At 42.5% G+C, this 15,305-nt stretch overlaps 1 protein-coding gene across 2 annotated transcripts in view; it reads left to right on the forward strand.

Annotated features, from left to right (window-relative positions):
- Nucleotides 1-4,621: 4,621 nt before the first annotated feature.
- The window catches only part of GOSR1 (golgi SNAP receptor complex member 1), a 42,130-nt gene continuing 31,446 nt past the window's right edge, over nucleotides 4,622-15,305 (forward strand). Inside the window, exons 1-4 of one of the 2 annotated variants that reach the window (XM_055402814.2) lie at nucleotides 4,622-4,730; nucleotides 8,471-8,591; nucleotides 14,670-14,757; nucleotides 15,097-15,204. In XM_055402814.2, the coding sequence (XP_055258789.1) occupies nucleotides 4,700-4,730; nucleotides 8,471-8,591; nucleotides 14,670-14,757; nucleotides 15,097-15,204 (348 nt within the window). In that variant the 5' untranslated portion in view covers nucleotides 4,622-4,699. The remainder of the gene's footprint in view (nucleotides 4,731-8,470; nucleotides 8,592-14,669; nucleotides 14,758-15,096; nucleotides 15,205-15,305) is intronic. The other variant, XM_055402821.2, reaches the window with a different exon arrangement.

Raw genomic sequence — 15,305 nt, forward strand, 5'->3', positions numbered from 1 at the left:
CATATTTGAAGTATTTTCCTGAATTTTTGGAGTTTTCTCAGAAAGAACAAGAACTTTTTGGTTTATGTCATAAACATTGAGGTGAACATCCAGGTCACTGAAAACATTGGTGGCAGCCTAAGCTACCTGTCTCCCAGTATTTCGCTGGAAAATAATGCCAAAAAACAGAAGGAAAAAGTAAATATATAGAAACCTCAATGTAAGGTGAAGCCAGAGAATTTCAAAACTCCAAACTAACAATAAGATCAAATCTCAGCATACACTCTCACATGCCCTGCCCCAACCCTAGCCCAGTACAAGGCTTTGTGGAGAAAAGGCGGAAGAGGAATTTCAGCACTGGGCCTAAAGTTAGTATAAAACTACTTCCAGAAAGACTTGAGTGCATCTTAAGTCTGAATGGTCTAAAAAAAACAAAACAAAACACGTCCAAGCAGATCAGATCAGAGCACAAACCATAGAGAAAGAGGCTTTGGAGGGAGTGTAACTTAAAGGGGTCAAAAAGAGTCAGACACAACTTAGTCACTGAACAATAACAACAAACAACAACAAGGAGTCAACCTTGGACACACAGGAAAAAGTACAAAAGCAGCAGCCTTTGACAATTGGGCAATGAGAACAAAAAGAGAGGACAATTTAGAGTCCTGCAAGATAAATGAAAACTGTGCTTCCCTGGTGGCTCAGTGGTGGGGAATCTGCCTGCCATTGCAGGGGACACAGGTTCGATCCCTGGTCTGGAAAGATTCCACAAGCCACAGAGCAACTAAGCCTGTGAGCCACAACGACTGAGTCTACGTGCTGCAACTACTGAGGCCTGAGTACCTGGGGCCTGTGCACCTCAGCAAGAGAAGCCTCCGCAACGAGAAGCCCACACGCCACAACTAGACAGTAGCCCCTGCTCACCGCAACCAGAGGAAGGCTCAGCGCAGACATAAATCAATTTTTTAAAAAAAGATAAAACCTGTTGAAGGACTGGAAAGTTACTAAAGTAACAAGGACTTAAGGGTCAAGACCCTAGCAAAGTGAGCTCAGAGGTGAACGTGATGAAGTTTTCACCTTAAGGCATTTGTTGACTCGTAAGTGGTAAGTACGGAGAAGGCAATGGCAAGCCACTCCAGTACTCTTGCCTAGAAAATCCCATGGACGGAGGAGCCTGGTGGGCTGCAGTCCATGGGGTCACTACGAATCAGACATGACTAAGCGACTTCACTTTCATTTTTCACACATTGGAGAAGGAGGTGGCAACCCACTCCAGTGTTCTTGCCTGGAGAATCCCAGGGACGGGGGAGCCTGGTGGGCTGCCGTCTATGGGGTCACACAGAGTCGGACACGACTGAAGCGACTTAGCAGCAGCAGCAGCAAGTGGTGAGTAAGAGAGACACAGCAGCAGAGAACCCACACAGAAGCTTCAGGCAGGCAATGTGAGCTCAGCGCCTGTCAAGGAAGGGGGCACTACTGACCATCAGACTTTCAATCAGGACACTTGCGTGACTACGCATTACGAGTAGCAGTAACTACAAGTAACCGGAACAGGCCAATTTTTACATAGAATCCTACTTGGTATTAGTCCCACCCCACACTGGAGTAAACTGATCTGCACCTACATGAAGTGCCTGCTGCTGCTGCTGCTGCTAAGTCACTTCAGTCGTGTCCGACTCTGTGCGACCCCATAGACGGAAGCCCACCAGGCTCCCCCGTCCCTGGGATTCTCCAGGCAAGAACACTGGAGTGGGTTGCCATTGCCTTCTCCAACATGAAACGCCTACAAGAAGCAGAAAATTGTGTGGAGGAAGATACCCCCTAGAGTCTCCTATGATTACTACAAATTTTAATCTATAATGTATAACATCCAATTAAAATTCTTTTTATTATCCCATCTCAAATGATGAAAGATCAAGGAAAAAAATAGAAACAGTGCCACGGGAGTCACAGATTCTTCAGTTACCAAGCAGACTTTAAAATAATGGCAAGGAATAAATTCAGGAAAGTAAAACATAAGATGGAAAAATTTTAGAAGATAATTGTGCTAAGTTGCTCAGTCATGTCCAACTCTTTGCGACCCTATGAACTGTAGCCTGCCAGGCTCCTCTGTCCACGGGATTCTCCAGGCAAGAATACTGGAGTGGGTTGCCATGCCCTCCTCCAGGGGATCTTCATGACCCAGGGATTGAACCCAAGTCTCTTACATCTCCTGCAGGCAGGTTCTTTACCACTAGCTCCACCTGGGAAACCCTTGGAAGATAATTAACATCTATTAAAAATTAGAGACTTTTACTTCAGGACAAAATGGATAGATGTATTTCTATTCCTCCCACCAAGCACAGCAAAAAAAATAAATAAATAAACCAACAAAACTCTTGCATTATACAAAAAATAAAGGAGACTCAGGTAGAGAGAAGAAGGTAGACCACCCAGGAACCTCCAAGTGACCTCCTGCAACCAAGGAATGACACAGTGGTGAGTTCCCTGGGTTTTCTTTCCTGCCTCATGTATATCATAATAGATGTTGCCTCATGTATTCCATAATGGATCCTGGAGCCACTAACAACCCAGAGATGTCAAAGGGCACAGACAAAAGTAAAGAAAAGCCTTCTCCAGCCAGCAAACCAGGAAAGGGGCAACCTACCAGGGCAGAACAGTCTTAGGTAACAATTGTACTGCTGCTGCTGCTGCTGAGTCACTTCAGTCGTGTCCGACTCTGTGTGACCCCTTAGACGGAAGCCCACCAGGCTCCCCAGTCCCTGGGATTCTCCAGGCAAGAACACTGGAGTGGGTTGCCAGTTCCTTCTCCAATGTGTGAAAGTGAAAAGTGAAACTGAAGTCGCTCAGTCGTGTCCGACCCTTAGCGATCCCACAGACTGCAGCCTACCAGGCTCCTCCATCCATGGGATTTTCTAGGCAAGAGTACTAGAGTGGCTTGCCATTGCCTTCTCCGAACAATTGTACTACTCCAGCCAATTGCTACAGAAAAAACCAAGGCCATCTCTACCCTCCACCAGCATAGGCTGAACGGGCAGCCTAGCACTCTTTCCCACTGCCTGGGTGGTATCAAAGAGGGCCACGGGGAGCTAGGACTCTTCTACCACAGAGTGATAATGAAGTCCCCTGTCATGGTGTCTGGAGCGCACGTGGGGAGCAGTAACAAGTCACCCTTCCCACCTGGGTTAACAACAAAGACCACGGTGGAGGGGCTGGGGGGTGTATGTGAACTTTCACTCCCAGCTAGTAGTAACAAGGGTCTACTCTCTTTCCCATCAGCACAGTCAAAGGAGCTCTGCTTAAACAGAGGTGTTAAATAAGATCCAGAGTCTTATTGAATATAATACCTAAAACATCCAGAATACAATTTTTAAAATCACTCATTATACCAAGACCCCAGAAAATTTCAACTTGAATGAAAAAAGACAACAGATGCCCAACATCAAAATGACACAGTCATGGAAATTATCTGACAAGGATATAATAAAAATATTTCAATGAGCAATTACAAATAATCTTAGAATAAACGATAAAAAGAATCTCCACAAAGAAAAACTCTCACCAAATAAATAAAAGATATAATAAAGAGCCAAGTGAAAATTTTTGATCTGAAAAATACAATGATTAAAGCCAAAGAAACCTACGCTAGGACCCGCCATAATCAACCTTCTGAAAATAAAGATAATGAAAAAGTTTTTAAAGCAGAGAGAAGAGAGATATTAGTTTTAGTGGGAAAAAATTCAAATAACAGCCAATTTCTCATCAGAAACTGTGGAGTCAGGAAGGAATTGGCACATTTTTCAAGTGCTGGGAGAAAAAAGCAATTGTCAGCCCCAGATTCCTAATCTGGCAACGAAATTTTTCAGGAATGAAGGGGAAATCCAGACATCTCAGACGAAGAAAAACTAATAGAATTTGTCTCCAGCTGCACTACTTTTAAACAAATGGCTAAAGGAGGTTCTTGAAACAGAACATGATACAAGGCAGAGGCAGGATGCAGAGGTTGGTCTCGGGAAGAAAAGAGCCGCTGGCTCCGAGAAGAGAAAGAGGTGGCTGAAGTTACACATTTGAGAGAAGGTGAAGAAAACAGGCAGTTGGGTCTGAGGATGACTTTCTTCTCAGCCTGGGAGATAGCTCCTGCTGCAGCTGCTGCTGCTGCTAAGTCGCTTCAGTCGTGTTCGACTCTGTGCGACCCCATAGAGGGCAGCCCACCCGGCTCCTCTGTGCCTAGGATTCTCCAGCAAGAATACTGGAGTGGGTTGCCATTTCCTTCTCCAATGCATGAAAGTGAAAAGTGAAAGTGAAGTCGCTCAGTCGTGTCCGACTCTTCGCCACCCTATGGACCGTAGCCTACCAGGCCCCTCCGTCCATGGGATTTTCCAGGCAAGAGTACTGGAGTGGGTTGCCATGTCCTTCTCCAGGGGAGGTATCGCCTAAAGAGGGGATAAACCCAGCCAGCTCAAGGCGATGATGCAGGTTTGGGACGCGGAGAGCGAATACAGACACCAAATAGGCAGATGTTCAGGGAGTGTCAGGCGCTGCATCTGAAGCTGTCCATCTCGCTACTCAGAAGGTGTGATATGACATATTGACCACGAGGTGGCGGTGTCTGTGGAAGCTCGCGTATCCCATCGGCCCTGGCGCCCAGCGGAAGAAGGCGTGGACGTGACTCTGGCTCGCCTCGCCTCTACTCTCCTATCCCCACTGACGTTGGACAACAAAGATGGCGGCAGGAACGAGCAATTACTGGGAAGGTGAGGGGAGACCTGCTTGTACGTCTTGCCCCGGGGCAGAGGGGCTGAGTAAGGACGGGTGTTGGCGGAGGCAGCAGAGGGAAGAGCCTGGCCTCCAGAGCGGCTGAGTTGAGGGGTCGGGCTGGTCTAGTGGGGGTCCTCGGGCCTGGGAGTTGTAGAAACCGTACGGTCTGGGGAGGAGGCTGACCTGATCGGCAGCGGGACCTGGGGCAGGTGTTGGGCAGAGAAGGCTGAGCGGCGGCCGCGGGAAGAGGGTCTGATTCTCCGGAGGAGGGCTGGGCTGAGGCGTAGCGGAACTTGGACGGAGGGGTTTGGGGTGTGAACTCACAGGAAACGAAGACTGGAGGAGTCAGCGCCTTAGAGTTGAGGTCGCTGTTGGACGATTGGGTAGGAAAAGAGAAAGGAGGAACTTGTCGGCCCGGTCCATCGAGGGAAGTTGTGTGAGCGGAATGTCTCCCTCCTGTGGGGTCCCCTTGGAAGCTTCGGGCTGGGACTTCGAGGATTGGGTGGCGAGTCGCGTTTGAAGGCGGAGGAGATAACTTTACTCTCTGCTCCGGAGATCGGTTTTGTTAAAAAGAGAAAGTTGAGAGAATCAGTGTGAATTGTAATGATTGCATCTGCTATACCTCTATTTCCAGAAAAAAAAAAAAAAACCATCTTGTGACTTGACAAGTACGTTCATTTAATTCCTGAAAATATGATTCGATAAAGTGGGCTCAGGTAAAACTCATTTCTGGCCCATGATGATGAACAGAGACCAGAGAACGCTCACCTTTTTTTTTTTTTTCAATTGTCTCTTTGCTCTACTGCAAAATATAGTAGAAACTACTCTCCGAAACCCCTTTCCCTTTTAACCTATTTCCTCTTGCTCCTCATTGAAGCCTCTGAAGACCATCACAAATAACAGTATTGTCACAATCAGCCTCTTGGTCTAAAATACTTCATTCTAAGTTCATGGGTACTTGCCTGTCATACTTTCAATATGCTTTTACTTGATATTTTGTACTAGAGAAGACAATTACTAATTACAGAGAAGCGTGCTTATAGTTTAAAACGTATTAAAACGCTTATTTGAAATGTGTGTGCTGGCTAGAAAATATTTCTAAATTATGTGGAAGTGGTTATTGGTATCTTTAGTCATTAGGCTATACTTTTTTGAAGCATCGTGCTATAATAATTATAGCAGCTTATTTTTTAATTGAGTATACTTGCTTTACAGTGTTGTGTTAGTTGCTGTTGTACAGTGAAGTGCATAAGCTGTGTGTATACATATATCCCCTCCCTCTTGCACTCCCCCCTGCCATTCCCACCCCACCCATCTAGGTCATCACAGAGCACGGAGCTGAGCTCCCTGTGCTATAGCTCCCTGTTCCCACTAGCTATTTTAGGCATCTCTTTCTCTAGTCGCTAAGTCTGTGTCCTACTCTTTCAACCCCATAGACTGTAGCCCGCCAGGCTCCTCTGTGCATGGGATTCTCCAGGCAAGAATACTGGAGTGGGTTGCCATTTCCTTCTCCAGGGATCTTCCCGACCCAGGAATCGAAGCCAGGTCTCCTGCATTGCAGGCAATTTCTTTACCAACCGAACTATGAGGGAAGCCCTATATATTTTTTTTAAGTAGTGTATTTATGTCAAACCTAATCTTCTAGTTCATCCCATCCTCCCCACCTGCCTCTGTGTCCAGCACGTTTGTTCCCTGTGTCTATAGGCTTATTGACTGTCTGCTCTGTGCCAGGTGCTTTAAATACATGCTTAGTAATGCATTGAAAAACTCTGAAGGTAAAGATTTAGAAAACAAAAAGCAGAGATTCATAGGTTAAATTGATTGTGAATAAATCTCAGAGCCAGTTCTCAGAGAACTTTAGGCTGAGCTGAGATTCTGAGGTTTGGTCTCTGGGAAAATGTACGTCACCTCTACTTCATCATGAATGAAAGTACTCATTTCTAGAGAAGAGTTACTGGACTGGCTTCTCTCACTCAACTTAGATGCCAGACTATTACATGGTGCCAGATTCTCTCCATGTATGTTTTCTTCTGTTCTTTTCAAACTTATGCTCTTATTTCTGTCACACTTAGAGTTGACCTTGTCAGTAGCACATTGTTCATTTGCTGTTAAACTCAGCCTCTTCAAATATCTTTCAGTAGCACCCTTATGGCAGAAAGTGAAGAGGAACTAAAAAGTCTCTTGATGAAAGTGAAAGAGGAGAGTGAAAAAGTTGACTTAAAGCTCAACATTCAGAAAACTAAGATCATGACATCTGGTCCCATCACTTCATGGGAAATAGATGGGGAAACAATAGAAACAGTGTCAGACTTTATTTTTTGGGGTTCCAAAATCACTGCAGATGGTGACTGCAGCCATGAAATTAAAAGATGCTTACTCCTTGGAAGGAAAGTTATGACCAACCTAGACATCATATTAAAAAGCAGAGACATTACTTTGTCAGCAAAGGTCCGTCTAGTCAAGGCTATGGTTTTTCCAGTGGTCATGTATGGATGTGAGAGTTGGACTGTGAAGAAAGCTGAGCACGGAAGAATTGATGCTTTTGAAGTGTGGTGTTGGAGAAGACTCTTGAGAGTCCCTTAGACTGCAAGGAGATCCAACCAGTCCATTCTAAAGGAAATCAGTCCTGGGTGTTCACTGGAAGGACTGAAGCTGAAACTCCAATACTTTGGCCACCCCATGGGAAGAGTTAACTCATTGGAAAAGACCCTGATGCTGGGAGGGATTGGGGGCAGGAGGAGAAGGGGACGACAGAGGATGAGATGGCTGGATGGCATCACCAACTCGATGGACATGAGTTTGAGTGAACTCTGGGAGTTGGTGATGGACAGGGAGGCCTGGCGTGCTGCGATTCACAGGGTTGCAAAGAGTTGGACACAACTGAGCGACTGAACTGAACTGAACTGAAACTTATTGAAAGATAGTTTTTTAAATCTTTGTCAGTGATTTTTTCTCTTTAACAATCACTCACTCTATTGTTAAGAATTTCATAAGCCTACTAAAGTTTTGACGGAGATGGCACTGGCGACCCACTCCAGTACTCTTTCCTGGAAAATCCCATGGATGGAGGAGCCTAGCAGGCTGCAGTCCATGGGGTCGCGAAGAGTCGGAGTTTACTGAGCGACTTCACTTTCACTTTTCACTTTCATGCATTGGAGAAGGAAATGGCAACCCATTCCAGTGTTCTTGCCTGGAAAATCCCAGGGACGGGGGAGCCTGGTGGGCTGCTGTCTGTAGGGTCGCACAGAGTCGGACACGACTGACTCAACAGCAGCAGCAGTAGCAATAAAGCTTTGACACTTAAAGGGGCAGGATAATCCCTGTCAAAAATAGTGATGGTTTCTTTTTTGTAAAATTAGCTGGTAAATGGATACAGTGCTTTTCATAAACCATATTCAGTTCCTTTGGTGATTTGTTCTCTTCTGTTTTCCCCTGAGTTACAAAATTTTAGTTACTGCTATAGAAATAATTTCAGGGACGTTAGAACAACATTTGTTGTCTAGCTGACTTTAGGATAAAGCCAAAAATTTGCATTTCCCACTATTTCTCCCCTTTTTGCCTCATCTGAAGTTTAAATAAGTGACAGTTTGTTTTCATGGGTAAGTGTTTGGTTTGCGTCTTTTAGTACTCTAGATAAATGATCATCTTCATAGTTTGTTCAGAAAAGGTTTGTGTTTTTTATATCTACTGATGGACTTTTTGTGTCTAATTATTTGCTTTTGTAATTTTGTTAAAGATCTCAGGAAACAGGCTCGACAGCTGGAAAATGAACTTGACCTGAAACTAGTTTCCTTCAGTAAACTATGTACAAGTTACAGTCACAGCAGTGCCCGAGATGGAAGACGCGACAGGTATAGGTACTACCAGATTCTCTCTCTTTTTCTTTGTAGTTATATAATATTTTTAAAGCATTAAAACAAATGAGGTAAAATATATAACTCTGTAACTTGGTCTATTGGTGAATTTTTGGTGGTTTTTAAAGTGATTTATAAAAATTCTTAATTCTAGAGACTGACATTTATTTGGAATCCTTAGGAAAGTATTGTGTTGGTATCAGGAGGGAAATGCTAAGGCTTAAGAATGAGTTCATCAGAAATAAATTTCTATTACATACCGTATAAGAAAATGTTGCTTTGCCCACATTGTGTTTCTTATATTTTCTGATTGCTAAATGGATCTGAGGGACTGCTCAAATCCAAAGTATACCTACTGCTATTCTGGTGTTGTAGAATTAATCTAATGCAGTGTATGTCCTCACTGTTAATGAGCCAAGCTATTTTAAATTTTGCTCCTTTTTTTTGTATTGGGGTATATCTGATTACCAGTGTTGTGATTTCAGATGAACAGTGAAGAGACTCAGCCATACATATACATGTATCCATTCTCCCTCAAACTCCCCTCCCGTCATCCAGGCTGCCACATAACATTGAGTAGAGTTCTCTCTGCTATTCAGTAGGCCCCTGTTGGTTATCCATTTTAAATATAGCAGTGTGTACATATGTTTGTTCTTTTTTGAGAAACTGGTATACTACTCTTTGAACAGATGTAAGTGTAGTCTTATCTTTGAACCTCACTTTAGGCCATCCACTTATTTAAAAAAATATTAGGAAATACTTAAGACAGGAAGATAGAATAATATAATGGATCCCTGTGTGCCTATCTCCCACTTTAAGAAATAATCATTATCAATTCATTTGAAGCCCCTGGTGGCATCCCATTTTCTCCCTCCCTATAATCTCCGTATGTTTTTACTACATATATTTGTGTTCCTGAACGATTCATAATGGTTACTTTTAAACTTGCTTTTGTTTAACATTATTTTAAAAAAATAATTATATTTATCTTTGGCTATGCTGGGTCTTCGTTGCTGCAGGGGCTTTCTCTAGTTGTGGCAAGTTGGGGCTACTCTCCGCTGCAGTGCTGGGGCTTCTCTTGCTGTGGAGCACAGGCTCTCGGGCATGTGAACTGCAGTAGTTGTGGCTCCCGAGCTCTAGAACAGAGACTCAGTGGTTGTGGCACATGGGCTTAGTCGATGTTGCTGTTGTGATTGTCTGGGGACACCACAAACTACACCCTTGTGAGGTGGCAGAGTTAATCAATGTTGTGTGTGTTCTGACTCCTCCATGGACAGGTTGTTCTCCCTTTTCTTTCCTTTTCCTCAGGCCTTCTGTACCTTGAGACAACAATATTGAAATTAGACAATTAATAACTCAACAGTGACCCCTAAGTGTTCAAGTGAAAATGTCTGTCACTTTAAATCAAAAGCTGGAAATGATTTTAAGCTTGGAGAGGAATTCATACTGAAAATCGAGATAAGTCAAAAGCTAGGCTAAACAACCGAGTTCTGAACACAGAGGAAGAGTTCTTGAATGAAGTTAAATACTGCTGCTCCCATGAACACACGACTGATAAGAGAGTGAAAAGCCTCACTGCTGATACAGAGAAAGTTTTAGTGGTCTGAACAGATCAAACCAGCCACAGCATTCCCTTAAGCCAGAGTCTAATCCAGAGCAAAGCACTAACTCTCCAGTTCTGTGAAGCTTAGAGGGGAAGCCTCAGAAGCTATTTGAGGTTGGTTTGTGAGGTTTAAGAAAAGAAGACATCCCCATAATGTCAAAGAGCAAGGAGAAGCCACAAGTGCTGATATATTAATAGAAGCTATAGCAAGTTATCTAGCAGATCCAGCTAAGGTAATTAATGAAGGTGGTGACATTAACTAGCAGATTTTCAATATAGATGATACAGCTTTCTATTGAAAGGTGTCATCTAGGACTTTCATAGTTAGAGAGAAGTTGATGTCTGAAATTTTCAAAGGACAGATTGACTCTCTTGTTAGGGGCTAATGCAGCTGATGACTTTAAGTTGAAGCCAGTGCTCACTGACCATTTCAGAAATCCTAGGGCCCTTAAGGATTGTGCTAGATCTGCTCTGCCAGTGCTCCATAAATTGAGCAACAAAGCCTGGATGACAGCACATGTGTTTACAACAGAATATTGTAAGCCCACTGATGAAACCTACCCTTCCGAAAAAAGATTCCTTTCAAAATATGACTGTACACTGACAGTGCACCTTGTTCACCCAGGAGCTCTCATGGAGATGTACAGTGAGATTGTTATTTTCATGCCTGTGTTAGTGTCCATTCTGTAGCCCATGGATCAAGGAGTAATTTCAACTTTCAAGTCTTATTACTGAAGAAATAATAAATAATGGAAGCCGCTATCTATGGCTTCCACAGATAGTGCTTCTTCTGATAGGTCTAGACAGAGTCAGTTAAACCTGGAAAGGATTCTAGAAAGGACTCACCATTCTAGATGCCATTAAGAGCATTAAGATCACAGGAAGAGGTCAAAATAATGTTACTGGGTATTTGGAAGAAGTTGATTCCAACCCTCATGGATAACTTTGAGGGGGTTCAAGACTTCTGTGGAGGAAGTAACTGCGCATGTGGTGGAAATAGCAAGAGAATTAGAGTTAGAAGTGGAGTCTGAAGCTGTGACTGAACTGCCACAAATGACCAGTTATTTCTTATATATATTTACAGATAGATAGATATAGATACGGAGAAGGCAATGGCAAGCCACTCCAGTACTATTGCCTAGAAAATCCCATGGATGGAGGAGCCTGGTAGGCTGCAGTCTGTGGGGTCGCTGGGGGTCGGACATGACTGAGCGACTTCACTTTCACTTTTCACTTTCACACATTGGAGAAGGAAATGGCAACCCACTCCAGTGTTCTTGCCTGGAGAATCCCAGGGACGGGGGAGCCTGGTGGGCTTCCGTCTATGGGGTCACACAGAGTCGGACACGACTGAAGTGACTCAGCAGCAGCAGCAGATATAGATACAGATACATTATACATATGGATATATATGGGCTTCCCAGGTGGTAACGGAGAAGGCAATGGCAAGCCACTCCAGTACTCTTGCCTAGAAAATCCCATGGACGGAGGAGCCTGGTAGGCTGCAGTCCATGGGGTCGTGAAGAGTCGGACACGACTGAGCGACTTCACTTTCACTTTTCACTTTCACACATTGGAGAAGGAAATGGCAACCCACTCCAGTGTTCTTGCCTGGAGAATCCCAGGGATGGGGGAGCCTGGTGGGCTTCTGTCTATGGGGTCACACAGAGTCGGACACGACTGAAGTGACTTAGCAGCAGCAGCAGCAGCAGGTGGTAAAGAACCTGCCTGCCAGTGCAGGAGACATAAGAGACGTGAGTTCAATCCCTGGGTCAGGAAGATCCCCTGGAGGAGGGTATGGCAACCTGCTCCAGTATTCTTGCCTGGAGAATCCCATGGACAGAGGACAGACAGGCTATAGTCCATGGGATTGCACAGAGTCGGACCTGAGTGAAGTGACTTAGCATGCACACATGCATGGATATATGTGTGTGTCTGTGTCTAAGTTTCTTATAGATAAATGGTTTCTGGAGATAGAATCTACTTCTGCTCCTGGTGAAGATGCTATGAAGAGCGTTAAAATGACAACAAAGGATTTAGAATATTACATAAACTTAGTTGATAGAGCAGCAGCAGGATTTGAGAGGATTGACTCGAATCTTGAAAGAAGTTCTGCTGTGGGTAAAATGCTGTCAAATAGGATCACATGCTGTAGAGAAATCGTTCATGAAAAGAGTCAATTCAGCAACTTCAGTGTTGTCTTATTTTTTAAAATTGCCACAGCCACCCCAGCCTTTACCAGCCACCACCCTAGTCAGTCAGTAGCTATCAGTATCAAGGCAAGACCCTCCATCAGCAAAGATTACTTACTGAAGACTCAGGTGATGGTTAGCATTTTTAAGCCATAAAGTATTTTTAAATTCCAGTGTGTACATTGGTTTTTTTTTTTTAGAATAATACCATTGCATGCTTAACAGATTACAGTAAAGTGTAAACAACTTTTATGTGCACTGAGAAACAAATTAATGTGATTCACTTTATTGAAATGCTTGCTTTATTGTGGTGGTCTGGAACTAAACCCGCAGTATCTCTGAGGTATACTTGTACTTTTATGACTCCTTTAAAGGGGAAACTATTCGAAAACATTCCATCAGAAATTCTGCAACAAATTGAGAATGAGTTTGCAGAGTTACTTCACTATCACTGTCCCTTGTAACAAGAAACCTAGGGCCATGAGGATCCAGTGTGCATCTTAAAGTGTTTGTTGCCCAGGTTGAAAGCACGTCATAATGAATAAACTCAGTGATGACCAGAATTTTTCTTCCAGGAGTTATTTTTTTACTTTCTGTGTTTTGAGAACTATGTGGTCTGTGAATCACCACATACTTATGAAATGAATTAAATTTAACTGAATCTCAGTATTGTGGAGAGGATGTTTTTCCTCATTTCCCTGGACTCATACCTCCCTGAGAGTTGTGAATATAGAGATTGCTTCCTCATTGATTCAGCAAGTATTTTAATGAGCATCTACCATGTGCCAAGCACTGTTCAAGGTGGTAGGCTTATATCTGTGAACAAGATAGAGGCAGTTTTCTTCCTGATGGAGCATACATCATTGATCCATTGTTCTTTTTCATATATCTGGTAGGGGAGGATCTGTATTAGTAGTGTATAAAGTATTTCCCCTGGGCACCTTCTAAGAGATAACCACGGAACCTTGGGTTGACTCTGACACGTAATAAAGAATGAGATATTTTAAGGTGAATGAATTAAAATTTTAAAGAAAAACTTGGACCTAAGCATCCTAAATTGAAAATCCTCCTTATTAGCTGCTTTTTGGCTATTTCACGGTTTGCTACTGTGGCTGTAAAAGTGTATGTAGAAAAGAGAAAAAGCCAAGGTAAATTTTGCCATTTAAAAAAGAAGTGTTAGTTGCTCAGTTGTGTCTGACTCTCTGCGACCTTATGGACTGTAGCCCACCAGGTTCCTCTGTCTCTGGAATTCTCCAGACAAGAATACTGGAGTGGGTTCCATTCCCTTCTCCAGGGGTCTTTCAGACCCAGAGATTGAACCTGGGTCTCTTGCATTGCAGGCAGATTCTTTACCATCCGAGCCACCAGGGAAGCAAGCTGATGAAGCAACTGCCACAGGGCAAAACAAAGTCTTAGTAAGAATGGAGAACATAGTCATTGGTATTTATCTGTGTTCAGTATAACTAAGATCAGTATTGAGCTACAGCTGCTTATATACCACTTGGGGACTTAATGAAGGTTAATGGTTTTTCAGAAGAGACAGAAACTTTCAAGACATTTGGTTTTAGAATTTGAATCTGTCAAACATAAGTTTCACTTGTAAAACTTTGACTTTCCAGACTTTAGAAGACAGTTCAATACATATTTGCAAAGCAAAACAAGTAATTATATAATCTAAGAGGAAATGTAAAAGATTGGTATTAAAACTTCCCTGCCAGACGTGGCTATCTGTATTAGACTTAAAGCCAATTCCTGATTATTTAATATTATTTATCCAGTTTGTGGATTGTTTAAATCTCAATTTTATTTCTTTTTGGAAAGAGTCATGGAAGGAAGACAGAACTTAAATAAGGTAAAAAATTTAAAGATTATTTCTCACAGATCTAACATAATCTCTAATACATTTTATGGCTCCTCTTACATGCTGTACTATATAGCTCTGCAGTTTTATTTCACATAATTTGTTCCTTCAGATCCAGCATTTAATTAGGCACTGTCATAGCTTAAGTTATTTTCATTTGGGAAACAGGAAGCAAGCATTTAGAATTTGTTTACATTATTAAGATTGGGACAGTCATACATTCAATTTTATTTTATACTGAATTTAATGTTCAGGATGTGTGATCTTTATAGGAAAACTTCAATAAAAATTATATTTTTTTATGAAACAAAATGAATGTCTCAGGGGTTCCACTTTTTAAAAAATAATTAACTTATCATTTTAAGTATATTTTAAAAGATTAGGTTTAAAAGTAATAGATTCTCTTTATTTGAACTTCTCTTTAGCTCTGACACAACACCCCTTTTAAATGGATCAAGCCAAGACAGAATGTTTGAAACTATGGCGATTGAGATTGAACAGCTTTTGGCAAGAGTGAGTACCTTCTGTTAAAGGATTATTTTCCTAGTAACTGTACTTGTTAGGTATGGTACTAGATTATATTAATGCAGACATATTTATTGAAATTACCCTTTCTTTCAAGATCTGTGCCTCCCCAGACCATTTGAGTTTTGATAACAGTTGTTCCAAGGTCCTATTTTATTAGCCCTTTCGGATTATTTTGGGGACATACCAAATCCTTACATGCTGTCTCTTGTTTTTATTTTTTTGCTGTTAGCCAGAAGGGCATATAGGCATTTAATTTGCTTTTATCTCTTTATCGTGCTTTCTGAAATGTTTGTATGGGTTTTCTTTTTTTTTTTTCTGTTTTAGCTTACAGGAGTAAATGATAAAATGGCAGAATATACCAACAGCGCAGGTGTCCCCTCCTTGAATGCAGCACTGATGCATACATTACAGCGACATAGAGACATCCTGCAGGTAATACATTGGGCTTGAGATTTTTATGTCATTATAGGAGGTTTCTGAGTTTTCTTTACTTCATGAAGAGAACATGTACACATGTATTTAGGAGAACAAAG

This window comes from Moschus berezovskii, chromosome 20, assembly GCF_049115385.1.
Source record: "Moschus berezovskii isolate FMDL1 chromosome 20, NW_MosBer_1.0, whole genome shotgun sequence".
NCBI classification, from domain to species: domain Eukaryota; kingdom Metazoa; phylum Chordata; class Mammalia; order Artiodactyla; family Moschidae; genus Moschus; species Moschus berezovskii.